Source organism: Theobroma umbraticum, unplaced genomic scaffold, assembly GCF_002168275.2.
Source record: "Theobroma umbraticum cultivar Fairchild unplaced genomic scaffold, ASM216827v3 scaffold_1682.0, whole genome shotgun sequence".
Lineage (NCBI taxonomy): Eukaryota > Viridiplantae > Streptophyta > Magnoliopsida > Malvales > Malvaceae > Theobroma > Theobroma umbraticum.
This window is the reverse complement of record NW_018397290.1, coordinates 573605-589943: the sequence shown is the minus strand read 5'-3', so window position 1 is coordinate 589943 and position 16339 is coordinate 573605. Positions and strand designations below refer to the sequence as shown.

Sequence of the window (16339 nt, the reverse complement as noted above, 5' to 3'; positions counted from 1 at the left end):
CGGTTTACCATGTAAGGCTTGAAAAAAAAAAGATGCTTTCACCAACAAGAAATATGCTACCTTTACTTGATGGTTGAAGAAATCATGAAGCTGCAAATATGAATTGTTGTGCGGATTGAAGCAATTGCAACTAAAATATTATGGATTCCAATGTTTGATGTGTAGAGAATTGGCAAGGGTTCCTTTTTATAGAGTAAAAAAGTAGAATCCTAGTTAATCAAGGAATGCAATCCTAGTCAATTAAGGAATGCAATACCAATTACAATATACTTCTTTTAAAATTATAATTCTATTGCAATATACTTCTTCAAATAGTTTTATTGCAATATACATCTTCTAAAATTATAATTTTCTTACTTATGAGTAAGCATACGTCAAATTTAACTTAGATTAAAATTATACCAAGTCATGTTAGGATTTTAAGAAATCCTATAGATTTTAAAATTTCAAGACTTGTCCACTTGACACATTCAAAATTATGTGTGAACAAGTCTTGAGGGGGCATGTGTAGAAGGAAAAAAGTATCAGCCAATTACGTGCCGTCATATGGATTTAATAATATTTTAACCATGTAATTAATTATAAAATAATTAATTTATTAGTTAGATTATTTTAAAGATATATAGTTGAACCAATTCAGCTATTGGTATATATTTATCCCATGAGATAATATTTAAATTGGACCAATCAAAAATTAATTATTAGTCATCCAATTTATCTCTAAATAAACTAAAATAATTTGGAGATAATATTTATATTTTAACCAATCAAAAAATTAGGTATTAGTCATCCAATTTATCTCTAAATAAACCAAAATAATTTAGAGATAATCTTCATATTTTGACCAATCAAAATTTAATTATTGGTCATTTAAATTATCTCTAATAATTGTATTAATTTAGAGATAAAAAATCATATTGGATTATTTAATTTATCTCTAAATAAATTAAGATAATTTAGAGATAACACCTAACTTTGGTCAATCAAAATTCAAGGATTCCAAATCCAATCAATCAAAAGACTTTTAATAAGTTATCATAATTTATCTCTAAATAAATTAAAACAATTTAGAGATAATTCATTCGAAGATTGAGAGCATTTCAAAGATCAAAAAGAATATGAGATTTCTGGAGTGAAAATCAAGAGACGGCGAAGTTCGTGATCAAGCGACAACGAAGTTCGTGATCAAGACAAAGTCCAAATTCGTGACTCTTGAGAACGAAGTGAAAAAATTAATCAAAGAAATTTTTAAAAATTATCACTCGCAACATCAAATATTTGTATTTGTCTCATAATTTTCAAATCAATAAATTTTGACGATATGTACATGGATTTCCTTAGAAAACCTTAATTAGTAGAGCAGAGCAGAAACAGTGATTATGAGATCTATTTGCAAGAACCGTTTGCTGGTAAGGTAGTTGGTACTGCCGACTGAGAGCTCAGTTTCCCAATCGTAAGGGCCTAAGATGCTGTGCTGCAAATACTTATCAGACTGCAACTACCGGACGTTTCCATTGACTGGAAATTTTACTAGGATTTTGGACTAATCATTTGGGCATATAATATATAGTTTCCATGGCATTGGTATGTGAAATAGTTGCAATTGCGTTGCGTCCACTGCTTTTTCTGCATGATTAATTATAATATATATTAAGAAACGTACTATGAAGTTGTTTACCGTTTGAGTACACAACTCCACTGATCAGGACTGAATAATGCACTTGACTCACTTGTTTGTCATTTTCATAATGAATCCCTAATTAATTAGCAGCTCAAGTCTTGATATCTTCCTACGTAACCATTTTGAATTTGACTTTTTTTTTTTTGTATCTCTCTTTTATTTGGCTTGAGCACCAAGACAAATCTCAAGACCACTTATGTTTGTTAGATTACCTCAAAGTGCTTTAAACTGTTACACAGGCGGATCACCTTCAAACCTGAATTCTCACTCTAGGTAGGTTCCCCACTAACATCTGTAATCAAGCTTACTCGTCCCACCAGGAAAGAAAAAGTGTTAGGGAGGAAGAAAATCCTTGTTTAATGCACATTAACCCCCAAAAATCAAGAAACTAGTGAAGCCAAAATCTGCAGTGCTGATGGTACCCAACTTTCAACCCTTGACAGCTTTTCTGTCTGCAATCCTAACAATCATGCAAGCGGAGCCGATAATGCATTTCCACATTTGGCTCATACTTTTAATGAAATTTCACATTAATCCATGGCATAATTAGGAGCCACAGCTAAAATCCTGCTGTCTCTAGCTAATCGTGCTGCACCTTCACCCTCTTCTTGCCTACCATCATCTAGCACAATCAAGTAGCCTTCCCTCCGAATCAATCTCTGCATTACACCAAATTATGAGATGCACACAATCACCATATTTTGTTGAAATGGGGCAATCCAAGGTAATTAAAATTAGATAAAATATACTACTAGTTTTACCTCAATAAGTGATCTAATTCGCTTAATTTCTACTTCTACTTCTGCAGTGGAACTGTAGTTGTTTTTCTCATTCTGCTGATTCACATACCACTGGATTAAATCACCCTGACTCATTCCTGCCAGCCCAGTGTCTGCAAAAAATAAAATAGCCTCAAATTCAAGATAACGGATCTCATAACCTATTCATTTTCCACGGCTGGAAAGGGTGGGTAGTTTAGCAAACATTATAGGGTACATCATTAGAGCCTCTTGTTCAAAGAAGCAAATTTCAGGCTAAGCTGATACAAAAATTTTTAACACATATATTCAATCCAATATCTCAGTAAGACACTCAAGCTGCTGATTATGATAACATTAAAGATCTTACCTTGTTGCTTGACGGTTTCTTCATGCTGTCTAAGTCGCATGACGAGGGCTTGAGTAACCCTCTGAAAATAGTCTTCCTTTACCCTATATTCTTCCTTTTGATGATTGGCAGAACCTGCTCCATTTTCAGAAAGACAATAGTTCATTTTCATCCTCAAACTCAAGTGTTTATGAAAATAAAAAGATTTAAGTAACACAGCTGATATAGTCCTAGCTGCAGTTCCAGAAGCTGGCTCAGCTGCAACATTTCTTGGTTGAGCATCACCTTGGCCAGAATCACCATTTCTATCATCAGCACCATCATCTTGAAACTCTGACAAATCAATCTCACTGGACTCCACACTGCATGGTGAAGAAAAAAAAGCTATCACAAAAACTAAACTGTAGAAAGAAAGATTGGGAAGAGCATTCATAATTCTACAATCGACACATTATTTGTCTTGCCTTATTATAGATGTTTTCAGCAATCTCACTGCTACACGAACATGTCGCGGTTGTACCTGCAAAAGAACTATGTTTCTAACTCCAAGGTGCATAATAATGATAGAAAAGGTTAGATAGGTCTTCTCACCTGAGTTTCCAAATAACTCCGAGCAATGGCCTCAGACAGCCTGATTAATGCCTCCAGCTGCCTAACCGTCATCCGGTACGCAACTCTGCTGCCAGGATTTGTATCACCTCGTCTGAGTGCAACATAAGACTCAACCAAGAGTTTTCTTGCTTCTGGGGTTAGCTGCATTTATACTAGCGCCGTTTAGGTGACACAAATGTAATGAAAAATAACCATATCCTGTGCACTGTAAGGTTAAGCAGAAACCTTTGGTTTTAAAGTTTTTGCATATGTAATATATCGCTTCAGTTGTGCAGCAGTGAATGCAGGAGCAAGTGCTTCTTCTTGCTTCTGGTGAACTCTCACAATGTGGTGGGCAATATGGTAATCAGTTTGATCATCTGGGTCATCAATCATGACATATACCAGATCAAACCTAGAAAGAATTGCTGGAGGGAGAGCAACATTATACTGGAGAGGAAGAAACATAGAAGTGCTATCAGTTTACAAGAGAATACACCAAACTTATAATCAGCATCAAATACTGAAAAACAGGATAAAAAGATACAAATGGCTATTCAAATCAGACTTAATTGTTTTCTATGCAGTATGAGAATGCTCTAACCTTGAGTGGTTTAGACTTATCATAGCGACCCCCAGTAGGATTAGCTGCAGCTAGAATTGATGTCCGGGCATTTAGTGTTGCTTGTATCCCAGCTTTAGTGATGCTTATAGTCTGTTGTTCCATAGCTTCATGAATTGCAACCTTCACATAGAATTGCATATCAGACACCAGAGACTTCTAAATGTAAGAAACTGTGCTCCAGTAAGACAATATGAATATTACCTGATCTCTGACATCCATCTTGTCAAATTCATCAATGCAACATATGCCATTGTCAGCCAGCATCAGCGCACCTGCCTGGAAATAGGTCAGATATAATTTGTTAGACACCAGTAGGGGTTTGATTAATGAGTTTCTTTTTGGCCAAGGATTAATGATTTGACAACTAGAAAACACAGAAGAAAAAGGGAGTATAAATGGATATTCTGTCAGTTTACATGTTGTAAATCAGAATCAGATGTCCAAGATAGTTTTTCCTTAATAATCATTATCCTTTGCACAGTAATGAAAATTGAAAGGAAGCATGCCATGTTTGGGAACATGTAAATAGGAGAGTGAACTAGAAATTTTGGATTTGGTTGTCACATAGATTTTGAACATGACTGCGACCATATTGTAAAAATTGGTAAAGATTCCACATACTCATGTTTGAGCAAGTATAAGCAGATGAATTTGAGATTCATTATTCCATTTAGGTATAATTCAAATTTACTACAAAGTAAAGATTTAAGAAAATTCATGGATTTGATTGTAATCATAGAAACCGTATTTTTATGAGTCATGTCTATTCTAACATCATATCAAAGTCAATCATCAAATTAGTTTTGATATCTTGATTCCTATAAGTTGTCGCAAGGTGCATTAGTCATTATCACATTTCAATTTTTTTCACCACTATATATCTATTTTTGTTTTCTGGCAGAGAGTCTTTTTTAGCACTCAAATCTACTCTAAGTAGCTTTTTTTTTTTGGGTTGGGAGGGGGGGGGGGCAGATACTTTTCATGAGATAGAGCAAAATACAAGTCATACTATCAAGTAGAAGATAAATATAAAAATGAATGCTACCTCAAAACAGAATTCACCAGTTTCTGGTTCTTTGGCCACAGTCGCAGTCAATCCAGCAGCAGAAGAGGATTTGCCAGATGTGTAGACAGATCTGGGAACAATACCTGATGTGTACCTGCAAGTATAAACACCATGATGTTATAAGTTCCCAAGCATATAACCCACACACTCTGCATAATTAAAAGACGTACTTGAGAAACTGAGACTTTGCACAGCTAGGATCTCCAACTATACAGACATTTATGTCTCCTCTCAGATTGATGCCTTCGTGAGTGAGCTTGTGGACACCACCCAAAAGCATAAGTAGGATTGCTCGCTTGATATCTTGGTGACCAAAAACAGTTGGTGAAATGCTGTCAACAAGCTTATTGAAGAAATCAGGGGTATCTCTCATTCTTTGAATTTCTTTAAGCTCCTCTGACTACAAGTTAGATAAAATAAGCAGAATAAACAACTATTGGATACTTTCGTTCATTTCTGACATGCAATTCAGAATAAGTAATCCAGCAAACAGCTAGAGCACTTTGAGAGTCATGCAAATACACAAATGACTAAATGTGATGGTCATGAGATCAACAATCAAATATGCAAGTGAAAGACTACCTTTCAGATAGATCAATGGCATAGATGGAATGCTCAGAAAGCAGGAAGAACAAACAAAACGTTGAAGGACATTCTAAGATGTAGAAATGGCCTAACATGAACAAATTTATAATTGTAAAATGACAAATGGAACATGTCAGCAGGATACATGATAACGACAAAAATAATGTGCACCAAGAATTTACCGTGAACTGTTGGTCATCTTCATCACCATCCTTCTTTCTATTTCTGATGTCAACATCCTTTCTACCGTCAGAAACCTAAAATAAGAAATCTTTGTCAGAAAGTCAATACGTACTGCATAAGCCTTTAAAGGGAATTGCCCTCTATAAGCCAGGTGAATGACAGACCTGAACCGAATTGGCAATAAAGGCAAGACGATAGGATAGGTCTCTGACTCCTAATGCACGAAGACCCCTCACACCTTCTTGTCCAGCAGTAGAATTCTTGCGTTGAGAAGATTCTCGACGGCATTCTGCTCTTTCACCAGGGGAGGCCAATGCCAATATGTCCGGTATCACAACAACAGTACCAGTGAAGATGACACTATAACCCATATATAAAATAAGTTAAAAGGGAAAAAAAGGAACATAAAGGCAAAGCAAAAACATAGTCAACATGGATGTGCGAAAGCAAATTATCTTACGTGTCGCCTGCCCTAGCCTGTTCAACAATCTCATGACGGAGAATAACATCCAATGATCTAGGTAAGGAACCAGCAGGTATCTCTTTGGAAGTCTCCTGCATTCTTACCCTCTGCCAATCTGCAAACTTGCTCTCTTGTCGAAGCAATGCCCATTTTGTTCTATTTAGACATGTTGCACTTACACAGGTTACTGGCTGTAGCGACAAAAAGCAATTGTAGGCAAACAATGAAAAGCATGAGCCAACTTAAAACAAAAGAAGAACGAAGAGAAGAGAAGCAACATAATTTAGAAAGACGCAGACCTCTGTGTACTTGAACTGCTGTTCAACATTCTTGATGAGGCTTCCGCATTCCAAGCACTTGAAAGTTCCTTGGAGAAGCTCTGGCCTGACTTCGCTTGTGCGTGTGACTACTCCTGTGACTGATACTAGCTTCCCAATTTCTGCTGTGGTTAATTCTCTCAAGCTGCAGTCGGGGTTTGAAGAGATGTAATAAGAAAAGGAGTATATATTTGAGTGTGTCTAATTTATTTGGGAAATGAAAGTGTGGGCATTAGTTAATAACCGAGAAAATGAGTTGCTGAAAGTAAATCTGTTGATGCAGATATGTGTACTGAGAAAAGAAGAGAAGATATTCAAAAGTATGTGGCTAGGGGATAGTGCTACTCCATTCTATTATCTTATATCTATACGACTAGTAGAGATGATGAAAATGAAAAAGAGTACCGCTTGGTGAAGGGAATGTTAAAGAAGGCAACATTGATGTCCTTGTTGGGGCTATCATCGGCGTCCGCAACAAAAGCGGGATTCTCCATCACGAACCTCTTGCATGCATTCTTCAAGTAAGGCTCGAATCTAAAAGTGGTAGCGGTAGTAATACCCAGTCAAGATTGTTTTTTCTTTTTTAAAGAATGGGAGAAAATCTCGATAAAATTAAAACTAGACAGGCACCTGACCTCAAGTACTCATCAGCGATGGCCTTCTGGAGAATATCGTTGTAAGCATGACGTGCGAGAAGTCGATGAAACTGGTGCTCGACTCGTTCCCTTTCATCGCCTGTATCTCCGCCTCGTAATACGATTCCCCATTTGTGGGTTCAACCTGAAGCTGTTTTAAAAAAAAAAAAAAGGAAAGAAAGAAAATGTAGAAATTACTGAAAAAATGTTCCATAGTAATCAAATCAGATTCAGATCGCATAAGATCAAAATGGAAAGTTCACCTCTTGAGGAAGTCGAGGAATATGTTCTCCACTCTAATTGCCTTGTCATCTACAAAGCATCCCCCGTACGCCTCCATTCTTTTCCAGAACTCGTGAGGCTTTTGCTTCTCTTTCTTTGCTGTCCGTATACCCTGCTAACTGCTACTAACACCAGACGGACTGACCAGGCTCCCTCAGCTCTTTTGACTCCGTCCCCTCATGTGGCGGGAATTTTCTGTGGGGCCCATCACTTTTTCCCGCCCCAAGCACTCCACTCCGCAGTCGGCCGGCCCACTTCACAGATCGATAGGTAGTGAGGCTTTCTGGGCTTTTCGGTGGCCCATTTTATTTATTTGGGCTTTTCAACTGATGGGTTTTTTCCTGGACTGAGCCGTAAATTGCAAAATTGGGCCGAAATTCCCAGTTTAGAACTACAAATGTGTTAGTTTTGCATGAATTCGAGTGTACATTCCAAGGCCCGCAAACCATTTTACCGGTTGGTGGTGGCATCGCCTATCAAGCTAAAGGAAAGAAGCCTGTGCCTATGAATGTTTGGACAAATTGAGTAATATTGTAAAAGAAGAAGAACCAAAAGAAGAATTAAGACGTGAACGAGAGATAGGAGACCTGATATGTTATTATTATTATTATATACTATGAAAATTTGTTAGCTGCAGTGCAAACTAATTAAAAGCATGTGCATGTCAACAGTAGGTAGGTTTGGAATAAGTCCTTTTGATGGAGTCCCTCTTCTTTAATGCTTTTGGGATCTTACTTGATGGCATTTTACTGTGTTCATCCGCGCCAATTGCAGCTCAGCCTTTGCCCTTTTGCATGACCAGAGGAGTTTCTTGCTCTTCTTTTATTTATATATATATATATATATATACTTTTATTATTTAGTTTAATTGTTTTTCTTGTTCCCTTTGCCAAAAGATATTATTATTCTAATTCTAATACATATAATAATAATAATGCTTTGCTTTGTAATAAAAATTTGGGAGCCACTCTTTGCAGTACTGTCACTAGTGAACGGGCCTTTAAACGCTCTTTTGTCTTGTAGTCAAACAGTACCCATTCGTCCGTCCTTAAAAAGACAAAGATTCGTCCCCCCGGTTCAGCACCCTTTTAATGGAGCTCTGATCAGCAGAAGCAGCTAGCTAGCACTGCCCACTTCTTCCAAAACCACAGCCTTCGAAGCAGCGACATAACTATATTATCACCATTCTAATCTCTAGCTTACGTACAGCTAGCTAGCCATGAACAACAACACTACCAGCCAGGACCAATTCCATGATGTTGGTGAAGAAGACCAAAAGGCCATCTCAAACAAGCGTTATATTCCTCTTTTGTTGATCAATTATACGTGCCTATTTGTGGGTTCTGTATCCTCAAGCTTGCTCTCAAAGTACTATTTCAACCACAAAGGCACTAACAGATGGGTTTCCACATGGGTTCAGTCTGCAGGATTCCCTCTCCTTTTCCTTCCCATTTTCCTCCCTTACTATCTGTTCAAATGCACTCAGAGAAAGCCCTTCTCTCGTTTCACTCCCGGAATCTTAATCTTGTCCATATTCATAGGCCTCATGCTAGGCTTAAACAACCTTCTTTTTCTTGGGCAACTCTTATCTGCCTGTGTCCACCTCTTCCCTCTTCTATCATCTCAACTTGTATTCAATCTCATTCTGTCCGTAATAATCGTGAAGCAAAGGATCACTTTCATGAACCTCAACTGCGTCATCCTGTTAACGTTGAGCTCAATCCTCCTAGCCCTGGGGTCCAGCCGTGACAGACCGCATGACCTGACCCGAGCAAAATACTTCATAGGGTTTATGGCAACCATAGGGCGGGGTTGCTATTCGCGCTATATCTACCGATTATGGAGATGATATACAAGAAGGTGTACTGTTACGCGATGGTGATGGAAATGCAAGTAGTGATGGAGATATCGGCGACGGCATTAGCGAGCGTGGGATGGCGTTGGACGGGGGATTCGCGGAGATGAAGAGGGAGAGCACAGAGGTGTCGACAAGGGGGAGGGGGTGTACTGGCGACGGTCATGGCCAACTTGGTGACTTGGCAGCTATGCTTTATGGGAACGGCGGGAATGGTGTTCTTGACATGCTCCTTGACAGGAGGAATATGCATGACAGCGCTGTTGGGAATGAACGTGTTGGGAGGGGTGTTGGCGTATGGGGAGGACTTTGGTGGGGTGAAGGCCGTGTCCACGGTGATGTGTGGGTGGGGATTTTGCTCCTACGTGTATGGGATGTATGTTAACAGTAAGCAATTGGACGATGACCATAAGCAAATTAGTCATGCTATGAATGCTCCTCCCATTGAGATGGCTCAGGTGGTAACTCCTCCCAGCTCTGATCCTCATCTCCGGGTTTGAACAAATTAATTATATATGCACCCTTTGATTAACTTTAATTAATTCGTCGGAGCCAGCACCTTCAAGCCAGCTTGAAGAAACAGTGCTAATTAATATAGAAAACAAAATATATATTAACAAGTCTTCATCATACTGTGTGATGATATGATGGCCCCTTAAATTGGGCCTCGGAGTGATAAGCTTTGCATCCTTTATCTTCTTAATTTTATTTTTCAATTGTATTATATACTTATGCTATATATATATTTCTTTAATTTTCCAAAAAAACAAACGCTACGTGATATTAATTTCTTTATATAGCTAGCTAGTATATATTGTAATTTTTATTATCATTATTGTTATAATTAAAATGTTATAATTACCTAGGAGATATGAAGAGTTTCAAATCAGTAGTACAGCACACCATTATCAACATATGGCTAGGATGATTGGCTAAGAGTGGAAGAATTTATTTAATAGATGTCACATTGTTACTCATTAGCTGTGGAATTATTCAAGTTGACTTTCGAACCTGGATGTGCCACTGCCGGCATAATAAACGTAACAAAAAGGAATGATGAATGACACCATCTCTTAAGCACCATACATTCAATATTAATTTATTCAAATATATATGTATCTAGAATTATATAGATTTCATTTTAATCAATAAAAAGGTAATTATTAATTTGTACCAAATAATATATAATAAACACATATATAATTGTTGCCAATAGAAAACCTCTTCTCCATTTTCAAGTTTTTAAAATCCATCGAGTGAAAAGTAGATATATATATATATATATGACAATTATTCTTTTAAAAATGAAAACCATATTTATCTTTATAATAATATTAAATTTTGATATATATATATATATGTATGTATAACCAAGTCCTGATTCACTATACAGCAATATAAACTACATTATAAATTATATTTTCTTAATAATAAGTCTTGAAATTGTTCCTCATAAAATGTCATTGATTTCCATAACAATGCTACCACAAGCTTAATTCTGTGAAATAACGCGTGCGTGTCATGCACGCATATCCAAATAGATAGAGATGGTTATATCTCAAGTATCATATATAATCTAATAAATTTAATATAATAATATTCTCGTTTCCTCCTTTGAAATGATTATAAATCATTTGGCCAAATTAAAAAAATTTTCCTACAATATTTTTTTACAATCATATGAATGCCATGCTGATCTATGTTTTACATACCTTATAATTAGTTAATGAGAATTAAATAATAAAGAATACTAAGTATTTTAGAAATAATAATAATAGTTAATAAGAAAAATGGTATATATATATATATATATATGATAGGGTAATTGAACATTTTATAGGGGAATTCCAATCACACATGTCTTTATTCTTTTAATTACCTCGGTGGTGATTATTTTTCCCTTTCTCTTTTGAGTTAAGGATAAGAATTCATAGTTCCAGATATGACCAACTAATGGCATAGTGGGTAACATGGATTATTAGAGAAAAGAAAATTAAAATACAACTTGTAGTTGTAGAGGGTGGTAAGTGTTAGGATAGTCTTCAATTGTTATTTGACTAGGATAGTTTAATTTTAATTAAACTAGTATACCATGTTGAAATAACCTTTAAATCTAGCTAGATTAGGATAATATATCTTAATTGTATTAAGACAAAATTATTGTACTTGACCCTATAGATGGATCTTATAGGGTTAAAGAATATTGAATACCTAGATTTAGAGAAAGTGAATTAGGTACAAGTGGGATAAAAGTTGTGAGTTTAAAACTGTTTTTGCAATTTCTTAATTTTTCTTTCAGTGAATCGTTATTTGTTGCTGCACTTGTGGACGTAAGTTATCAAAAGACCAAACCACGTAAATTCTTGTGGATGTGTTTGATGTCTATCTTTCCTTATTATATTAATTAAGTAAGATGTTGGGTAACTCTTTAGAGATAATTTTACAATTTTCATAACAAACTAATATCAAAACTTTAAGGTCTTGAACCAATTTGAATCTTACTATGGCAACTTTGTCGATCAAGTACGAGATTGAAAATTTTAAAAGAAGAAACAATTTTATCCTGTGGTGTGTTAAAATGCACACGTTGCTAGTGCAACAATGATCATCGAAGGCACTAAAGGGAAAAGACTACCTTTTCTTGAATTTATCGAATGGTGAGAAAAACAATCTTATGAAGAAAGCATATAGTGCTAATTTTCTAGTTTTGTCTAATGAGGTGCTAAGAGAAGTCATGGATGAAGAATCTTGTGTTACAATGTAAACTTGAGAGTATTTATATGATCAAATCCCTAATAAATCGACTTTATATGAGGCAACAATAGTATACTCTCAAGATGTGTAAAGGTATGTCTATTAATATCCACATTAATAAATTTAATGAAGTTATTTTTTATTTAAAGAATATTGATGTTAAAATTGAAGATGAAAACTTAGCCTTAATTCTTCTATGTTTTTTACCTCCATTGTATGAAAATTTCATAGATACTATGTTAGATGGCTGAGACACTATCACTTTTAAGGATGTAAAGGGATCTTTAAATTTTAGAGAATTGAAAAAGAAAATTAGTGGTATCCGGAATGAAAATCAAGTGGAATACCTTATTGTAAATAGAGGAAAAGATTGAGAAAAGCTTAGACAGAAAAGGTAAATCTAGAGCAAAAGGGAAAATTTGATGGAATTGTGGTAAGAAATGATGCTTCCATCAAGACTGTACTAAATTCAAGGATGATGAAAAGATCAACAAGTGTAAGCATGCTGCAAATGTGGTAGAAGATGACTTTGATACTTTTGAGGAAGTTAATAGTGTTCTTGTAGTTACCAATGATAACTTAAAGGACACATAGATCTTAGATTCGGCTTGTTGCTTTTGCATATGTCCTAAGCGTGATTGGTGTTATGAAAATTATCCAAAAAACAATAAAGATAAAACCCAGAGAGATCAAACATATAGAAAAACATAAGAATTTATGTGGTTCAGCCTCTTGACTACATCCACGGAGTGAAACTATTCTTATATTATTAAGAAATTAAAATACAATAAATTGACCTTTATGGCTCTCTAAACCAACCCAAGATCCCTTGCACACTCTTTCTCAATAACCTCCTAAGAACACTCACCCAAACCACTCTAGCTATACCTAGAGCAAAAGACAGAGTTACAAAGTGTCTCTTCTCTAAAGCTCTCAAAGCACTACTTGCAATTCTAAAACCTAGAGATTCACTTTTATAATATAAAAATTCAAAATAGAATGTGATTAGGACTCTATGTGGAATAAAAAGTTTAAAACCATACAACTACTTAATGTTGTACATAAACAAAAATCCTAATCAAATAAGATTTAGAATTCTAGTCAACTTAAAACTCAACAATTAGTTTATAATTTATCTATCTACTAATATGGGTACCGTAAAATTAGAAAATTATTCCTTTTTTTTTAGTTGTTAGGATTAGCACCATTCGAATCAAGACGTTTGATGGTATGGTAAAAATGTTTGAGATGAAACATGTTCTTAGCATGAAAAAGAATTTGATATCTTTGAGTTTGTTAGATAAAAAGGGACTACAAATGGGTTAACTAAGATGATGGTTTTAAGGTCTTTAAAGGAGCCTTAACTATCATGAAAGGCAAATTATCTAATGACCTTTATCGTTTAGTGGGAAACATGGTCATTGGAACTATTTCTGTAATCTCATCTAATGATCATGATGATAATGTTATATGTTTATGGCACATGAGATTAGGTCATATAAGTAAGAGATGGATGACAAAATTGAGTAAACATGGTTTACTGTGTAGTTAAAAGATTGAAAAGCTAGATTTCTATAAGCATTGTGTTTATGGCGAACAACATAGATTAAATTTAGCACTATAACTCATTGAACCAAGAGTACGGTAAACTACATCCATTTAAATTTATGGAGTTCTTTTTCGATGGCATCAAAAGTTAGGTCATTGTATATGTGGATCTTTATTGATGATTTTTTAAAAAAAGTGTGAACGTATTTTCCTAAAGCTATGAATGAAGTATCGATCAACTTTTTGCATTCGAAGGTAATGATTGAGAAATAGACTGAGAAAATGATCAAAAGCTTTCAAACAAATAATGTTTTGGAATTTCGCAAATGTGAGTTTAGTCTGTTTTGTAAGAAGGAAATCGTTAAACATGATGTTGGCTTAGTATGTGAAGGAGATACAAACACTAGTTGTAATGTAGTTGGCTTCTCCAATTTAGATTTTGTTGGTGATCTAGATAGTAGAATATCTCAAATGAGGTATGTGTTTACTCTTTTAAAGTTTACAATTAGTTGGACAAAAGTTCTTCAAACTGTTACTTTGTCTACAATTGAAGCTGAATATATGGTTGTGGCCAAGACAATCAGAAAAGCTTTATGGCTAAAAGGCTTGGTTAGTGATCTTGGTTTTGGAGAAGCATATATACTTGTGTTTTGTGATAGTCAAAGTGCCATACACTTGACTAAAAATCAAATGTTTCATGAGAAAATGAAACGCATCCAAGTCAAGTGTAACTTTGTTCGCGAGATTATTTTTAGATGTGAGATTGTAATGAAAAAAATAGTTATAACTGAAAATCAAGTAAATTTGTTAACGAAGATAATGTCTGGGATAAAGTTTAAGCATTACTTAGACTTGATTGATGTTCGTAATGCTTGAGGCAGTTTGGGGCATTAATAATGTCGACAGAGATTAGTTAGTAAGTTGGAACTTAGTAAATTAAGCCTAAGGTGTATATTTGTTTGGATAGTCTTGAATTGTTATTTAACTAGGATAGTTTTAATTCTAATGAAACTAGTATACCATGTTAAGATAATCTTTAAATCTAGCTAGATTAGGATAACATATTCTAATTATATTAAGATAAGATTATTATACTTTACCCAATCAAAAGACCCCATGAGGTTAAAGAATATTGAACACCTAGATTTAGAAAGAGTGATTTGGGTGTATGCAGAATAAGGCTTATGAGTTTAAGATCGTTCTTATAATCTTTTGATTTTTCTCTTAATGGATCTTTCTATGTTATTGTACTTGTAGACGTATGTCATTATAAGACTGAACTAAATAAATTCTTGTGATCTTATGAGGGGTGCTTGATTTTTTTTAAAATTTTTTTATTATATTGGTTGGGTAAGATTCTAAGTAACTCTTTAGAAATAATTTCACAATTTTCACAAAAGATGGTTCTTTATTTAACAAAAGGAATAGCAAGCATTTTGTTATTGAGAACAAATGAGTAATTAGAGTAATTATTGCAAGACACAGTAAACTAAAATTATAAATCTAGAAAGCCTTGTATAAACAAGAGTAATTAGAGGACATTTTTTTTTCAAAATTTTTATTTTTCTCCCTTCTTGTTCTATTTTCTATAATCTCACCCTACATTCCTCAGTAGCTCAAAGTGGTAATGCTAGTCAGAAACTTTATGGGATAAATCTGTATACCTCCAAAATAGCTACTTTGATTGAAACATTTTCAAATAAGATTGGTGGGAACATGATAAACAAGCTTTAGATTAAATTCAATATACAATCATTCACAAGTATGTTATGGTAATTCAAAATTGAGATACTCACATTAAACATTTGGTGTAATGATATGTAAAATCACGTTTTTTTTTAAAGATTGAAAATCTCAATATAGTGAAGGTGTTAATTATAAGTCAAACTATCATATTATTATAGTAAATATATTTATTGTATGATATTTATCAAGAAATTAATTGATCTCACACTCACTAATTATAGAAATTTAGAAGTTGGAAATGAGTTCCAATTCTCCCTTTAATTGAATTTAAATATTAAAGTGAAATACATCATTAATAAAGAATAATAAGTCCAATTTGAGTTTGGAAAAGTGAGAATAATTACAGTGCTGTTAAAGTGATTTGGCAGAATATTCTTGAGATTATAGAGTACATAAAAGCATGGCTTTTTGGAACAGTAAAAGAAGAAAAAGGTGTTGATAAGGATTAAGGAATGAGGAGCCATATTCCCGAGGAGGAACCTCATAAACATATAGCTAACACGTGTTTTCAATCCCCCACAGACCTTTCGACCTAATTAATGGAGTGAATCATTAAAATGAATCTTTGAGTAAATCCAAAACTAATGTTAAAAATGAAGTAATTAAGGTGGCAGCTCAGCTGCTCCTGCTCCTACTTATGCACATTACAGCACTATATTAGTTATTGGAATTTAAATAAAACCGTCCAAAACATATTATATTATATATAATCCAATTAAAAAAAAACTAATTTTGTCTTGAGAATAAAAGCATCAAGACTTTGTCGTCGTCTATCTTACAAAAAGTTGGTTTTCCTTTTGTTCTCATCTTCAATTTCCAAATATATATTGCTGCTCGCTTGTCACCTATTAAAAGGGAAGGGCTTGTGGTTATGTCCATTCCTAAACGAATGATGATGATT

General features: G+C 34.6%; 2 protein-coding genes across 2 annotated transcripts; one reads left to right on the top strand and one right to left on the bottom strand.

The window, feature by feature from the left end:
* Positions 1 to 1865: 1865 nt before the first annotated feature.
* On the bottom strand, positions 1866 to 7659 carry MCM6 (minichromosome maintenance (MCM2/3/5) family protein). Its single transcript, XM_021444540.1, is given in 19 exon segments — positions 1866 to 2340; positions 2443 to 2573; positions 2810 to 3150; positions 3253 to 3308; positions 3380 to 3541; positions 3626 to 3829; positions 3984 to 4124; positions 4206 to 4280; positions 5050 to 5164; positions 5241 to 5470; positions 5838 to 5912; positions 6003 to 6198; positions 6299 to 6492; positions 6601 to 6763; positions 7024 to 7152; positions 7254 to 7299; positions 7302 to 7391; positions 7394 to 7404; positions 7517 to 7659. Coding segments are annotated over 19 exon segments (2565 nt in total). The 5' UTR covers positions 7594 to 7659; the 3' UTR covers positions 1866 to 2211.
* Positions 7660 to 8647: 988 nt separating this feature from the next.
* Positions 8648 to 10049, top strand: PUP4 (purine permease 4). Its single transcript, XM_089785697.1, is given in 7 exon segments — positions 8648 to 9098; positions 9100 to 9143; positions 9146 to 9340; positions 9343 to 9462; positions 9465 to 9518; positions 9521 to 9544; positions 9547 to 10049. Coding segments are annotated over 7 exon segments (1125 nt in total). The 5' UTR covers positions 8648 to 8754; the 3' UTR covers positions 9891 to 10049.
* The last annotated feature ends 6290 nt before the right edge of the window (positions 10050 to 16339 follow it).